The sequence below is a fragment of the Arachis ipaensis genome, chromosome B10, assembly GCF_059453495.1.
Source record: "Arachis ipaensis isolate K30076 ecotype BB chromosome B10, ASM5945349v1, whole genome shotgun sequence".
Taxonomy (NCBI): domain Eukaryota; kingdom Viridiplantae; phylum Streptophyta; class Magnoliopsida; order Fabales; family Fabaceae; genus Arachis; species Arachis ipaensis.
In genome coordinates this window covers 7,149,973-7,155,385 of record NC_142435.1, presented here as the reverse complement: position 1 = coordinate 7,155,385, position 5,413 = coordinate 7,149,973, and the positions used below count along the sequence as shown (strand labels likewise).

Here is a 5,413-nt window from a genome sequence, read left to right as displayed (position 1 = left end):
ATTGACAGTGTAAAATGTGTTTTACACAGTCGTGTAATTATATTTGGTCTTTTGAATGACAATAAATACTGTCTATAAAAAATAAATATTTTTGTTAATGTAGTGTTATGTCATTAGATATAAATATAAAATTATTTTATACTAACACTATATTAAAATTAAATTTATTTTATATTTTCCTTTATAACAAAACGCAAAATTTCTTATTACAATTTTCATTCTTAAAAAAAATCAACTCTCCCAAAATATATATTCTTTCTTTTTTGTTTTATTAATTAAAAAAATTTAAATATATAAATAATTAATAACAAACAATTTTTATAAGATGTCAAGAATATGTGGTGTTTGAATAATATTTTTTTTATAAATATCTATATGTACCCAGAGTAATATTGACAGATATATTGATATAATATTTAAATTAAATATATATAAATATTACCGTTAATTTAAATGTATGTAAATATGTAAAGTTATATGTTTTTTTATTGGTTAAAATATGTAAATATATTTTTATATTTGTGAAACTGTATATATCTAAGTCATCAAAAAAGAAAAAAGGTATATATTAAAGTAAATAAATATTAATAAATTTTTGTGTGTAAAATTAATATTTTTGGAGAGAAAGCATACATTCAAAAAGTCCAAAAATAAAAAAATTATATAAGGTCCAATATTATTTTTAATAATTAATTAACATAAATATAATTAGCCTATTTAATTAATACATTATTTACATGTTACATAAGATAAAATACACTACATTTTACTTACAACATATCAAATTTAGTCTCTTTAATTACTCTCTTTCTAAACACTTATCACACCACCTTTTTAATAACACAAACATACATATGTAAAAAAACTTTTCTTTCTACATCATAAAATTCACCTTAAAATTATAGGAGACTTCATGGTTTTAAAGACGAGAGTAAGTAGCTATTAATCTCAAGGAAAAAATGTGGAAGTACAAAATGGCAAGAACCTCTGCCGATCAAGGATATAAATCCAAACTTTATAGTAATCAACTAATTATCACAAAGTGCAAAGTTACCGAATAAGTGAAAATTGAATTAAATAATAGTTGTGGATGATAGCTGTTGCAACTTGCACTTTACTACTACTATCATACACACACATCCATCAGGATCTCTCTAACACTCGGAAAGTAAGTGCGCATAAATCTAACTGAGGAAAAAAAATAGTATATCAGAAAACGAATATTTAAAAAAAAAAGAAAAATAAAAAGGAAAAAAAAAAAAATACTAGATGCCATTGCGTCTATATCCAAATCCAAGTCTATAGATTTCACCGCTTTCTGACTCTGAGTCACACACTTCTCAGATCTGATCTCAGTGCTCAGTTCTCACTATACAGAGATCTAATCTTTCTTCATTTTGTTATCAGCCTCAGGTAACCATTCCTCACTTCCCGCAATTCTTCAATCTTTCCATTTTCCAGGCATACCCGCTTTGCTTCCTTTAATGATTCTGAACTCTTATGCGCTAAAGCTTACATTTTTAGTATTAAGTTTTGTAATTTATTGTTTCTTTGCTTCCTTCAAAGCTATAGTCATTTTCTGAATGGATTTGTATGAACTTCGTGTTCGATTAGAACTTAAACCCTTTCTGGGGTGATCTTTTTTCAAGTATTGTTTGAAGTTGTGAAATAGACATTTTTATTAAGCTTAGAGTAACTGTGCCCTGTTTCTGAGCCCTTTTCATTATTATTAGAGGTTGTTAGAATCAATCATTGATGTCGGTTGTTATATAATCTCATAGAGAAGTAACTATGGATAGCAATTACAACTTGCCAAGCTAATTTCTTTAATGAAAAGTGATATAGGGAAGAAAATTGGATTTTTCTATATGGAAGTATAATGGGATTGTTAGGTGACTTTTGCTGTGTGTAACTTAGGTTGTTAGCACTGCAAAATATAGTTAGTTGATAGTGACTCTGGATTCTGGAAAACATGTCTTAGAATATAAAACTAGAAGTATCTTATTTACCTTTTGTGGAAATACCAGAATTGAACATGTCCTTAAAACTTCTGATAGGTTTGAAGGCTCACTGCTATTATCATGTCAAGGAGGCTGGTAAATCCTTCGCGTCGGTTAGCTGATGCTGGAAGTATACCATTTGTGGCCTCTATTCAGTCCAAATCTCGCAACTCTCCCGTGCTATCTATCGGTCTTGTTGTTGTGGTAAACTTTTATTTGAATTGTGCATTTCATTACAAAGATACTATGGTACCATTATATTTATGTGCAATATTTTTGTTTGCCTGTTAGATGTGCACTTGTAAACAATGTTCTCCTTGATCTCCTCCTTTTGCAACTCATTAATCACTATTGATTTTCTCAATTTACTTTATACAGTATATTTGTCACTGCTTGCTTTCAACACATTGCATATCTAATAGGTGATATTTGATTATTTGCAAATTTACAGGGTGCAATCCTTCTGATCGGTTATTGTTATAGCAATTCAGGTTTGTAACTTTGTCAGTTGGCAATGTAGCATAGAATCTGTAAGTGCAACCCTGGTTGTCAAAGATAAAAGGATTTTGGAAATTTTACTTTCTAAAAGCAATGCACAGGTTATGTTGCCATCTGGAAGAAGATGGTCCTTGATTTGCATCAGTCATTTAGAACCTGTATCATCCTGTCATGATCATTATGTCACTCTCAAATGATTAAATTTGGTCAAATAAAACCATTACAAAATGATTGACAAATATATAGAAAGAAGGGGGAAAAATAGCAAAATCAGTGAATGAACTGACAATGAAAATACTGTCATGAATTTGTCTATGCTTCAAAATTCTAGTGGTACTGATTGTTGCTCCAATGCATTTGTCACATGCAGGGAATAGCAGTGATATCAAGGATGTAAGTAAACTTGAAGGTAAATATCTAAACTACTATTTTTTTTTTTAATTTTATTTTAAATATTAAGCTTCCTAAGCACTTTCCTTATAGGACAGCATGTGCATTATTCATGTAAAGCTGAAGTACTGAGTTATTCTGTTTTTCTAATTTCCTCTAGATAGGCTCTAAAGACTGTTATTGTTTTTCAAAGCATGCGTGCAAAAATAGATGCTAAAATTCTGGGGAGCTCATCTGATATTCTGATTTTTCCCTTATGCTTGTTTCATAATGATTCTTGTCAATATATTTCAAGTGTGCTGAATTTGAGTGCCATGACCACAGAAATTTTCTTTGTCTCTCAGTGCAATAATTTAGACATTAAGAATCAATTTTATATTTTTCATTTTCTATCTAAAATTTGCTAGAGACAGATATTTTTATAATATAGTTGGTGACTAGGTGTATCATATTTATCCATGCTTAATTGATGATAATGTATGTGAATCTGAATGTTGGACATTGTTTATAACTGTCTTGGTATTTTAAGTAGTACAATTTCATTACTATGTAATTTAGAACTGTTTTTTTCAGATTTTGGGTCCTGTAGCAATTTAAACATTTCTAGTGTGCATATGCAGGTGGTGGCTCCTGCACAGCAGAAGTTCTACAGGCATTGCCCCTGTTGAAGAAAGCATACGGAGACAGTATGCACAAGGTTTTGCATGTCGGCCCTGAATCTTGTTCCGTGGTATCCAGTCTATATCAAGAAGAGGATACTGAGGCTTGGGGAATTGAACCATATGAGTTAGATGATGTCAGTTCGAAGTGCAAGAGTCTTGTACGCAAGGGCATTGTGCGTGTAGCTGACTTGAAGTTTCCTCTCCCTTACCGTGCAAAGTCATTTTCTCTTGTAATTGTGTCAGATGCATTGGACTACTTATCTCCAAGATACCTGAACAGAACCGTGCCAGAGTTGGTGAGGGTATCTGCTGATGGAGTTGTTATCTTCGCAGGTAGATCCCCTTATGTTAAGCAGCTTGTTTGATGGCATAACTATATACAAAAAGTTATGCAGGTTATCTTCGGTTCACTTTTCGCTTTCTTTGTCCTGACATGTCATCTTTGTTTCAGGTTATCCAGGTCAGCAGAGAGCTAGAGGTGGAGAAGTGGCCAAATTTGGTCGTCCAGTAAGTCACTAGTATTTATTGAATTTGATATCTTTTTGGGATTTTGGCATATTTGGATAAGGGAAGATTTCTCTTGGAAAGAAGAAAGGGAAGTAGCAATGTAGCATAGATTGAAACCATGATAGTTTGATAGGAAGAAAGAGAGAAGATGAATTAGATTCAAGTCTTCAACTGATTGTATGGCCAAATATCAAGTTGAGTTAATTTTTTGATCAAGCTCGCTTTCGTGAATTTTCTTTATATTAATCAATAAAAGACGTAATAATTTTAGTACAAACATAAGCAAATGTAGGACCAAATTCGGAAATTACCATATTGATAAGTTAATCCTGAAATTGTTAAAAGAAAAACTAAGTAGACTGCATATTTCCGTCCAAATTTCACTTGAACATAGTTATGCTTCTAATTAAGCTTTTCCTTGTTGGGGACTTGATGTTCTTGTTTTTATGAAGGCGAAACTGCGCAGCTCATCGTGGTGGATTAGGTTTTTTGTTCAGACAAGCTTGGAAGAGAATGAAACTGCTGGCAAAAAGTTTGAGCAGGCTTCAACCAAGAAAGGATACAAGCCAGGTTGCCAAGTATTTCACCTCAAATCATACGCTTGAATTTTTCAGCTTCCTTGTTTTGAACTCTTCATCACTTATTATTGGTTTAGAAAGCATGCTGATATATATAGGCACCTTGAGCACCCGAAGGGTAAAAGTTCCACATATATATATTTTGATGGAAATTATAGTATTATTTGATTTGATATTCCAAATTACTATAATGATGAGACATTGATACATTAATTATTTATTTTCTTGGTAATCCCATTTGTAAACTATTTAATTCGTCTTGATGGTGTTTTATTATTTAGAAGAATCCCAATATAATTTCACAATTGACACTCATGTTTCATGACTACTACAAGTAATCTTTAGTTTATTTGAATCTTATTATATCATCAAAGAGCAACATCCCTTTGTTGCTTATAAGGAGGCAGGTTTTTTTTTTTTTTTTTAATAGTAGAGAACTGCACAAACAGGAATTAGGATATCTGATAATCGTTAAATGTTTTGATGTGTTCGACTAAACATGTGTTAATATCTTAATTATTATCTTGAGTAATCACTAATTAATAGTATCTCAATTATATATGCCAGGAATATGTAAGATGTATAATAAATTTGACTATGCTACGTACTAAAATCAGTCATTAAAGTCGATCACTAATATAAAATGGTAAAAACTCAGGTGCAGTCGACTTCACGTGAAGTTGATACCTGAGAGTCATTAAATGATTTGATTGATTTGACTAAATTTTCATCTAACGGCTCTCAGATATCAATTTCACGTGAAGTCGATTTCATGAGT

The 5,413-nt window shown here is 31.1% G+C and overlaps 1 protein-coding gene across 1 annotated transcript; it reads left to right on the top strand.

The window, feature by feature from the left end:
* Window positions 1-1,104: 1,104 nt before the first annotated feature.
* Window positions 1,105-4,950, top strand: LOC107623475 (putative pectin methylesterase CGR3). Its single transcript, XM_016325748.3, has 7 exons — window positions 1,105-1,413; window positions 2,058-2,204; window positions 2,452-2,491; window positions 2,869-2,907; window positions 3,509-3,883; window positions 4,002-4,057; window positions 4,510-4,950. Exons 2-7 carry the CDS (start codon window positions 2,082-2,084, stop codon window positions 4,660-4,662), a joined length of 786 nt encoding a protein of 261 aa, XP_016181234.1. The 5' UTR covers window positions 1,105-1,413; window positions 2,058-2,081; the 3' UTR covers window positions 4,663-4,950.
* Window positions 4,951-5,413: the final 463 nt, after the last annotated feature.

Bases quoted from the DNA above. Each gene is read 5' to 3' on its own strand.
- LOC107623475 (XM_016325748.3), top strand. From the start codon at position 2,082: ATGTCAAGGAGGCTGGTAAATCCTTCGCGTCGGTTAGCTGATGCTGGA. The intron at 2,205-2,451 runs GTAAACTTTTAT...GCAAATTTACAG, and splicing joins CTATCGGTCTTGTTGTTGTG to GGTGCAATCCTTCTGATCGG. The intron at 4,058-4,509 runs GTAAGTCACTAG...GTTTTTATGAAG, and splicing joins TGGCCAAATTTGGTCGTCCA to GCGAAACTGCGCAGCTCATC.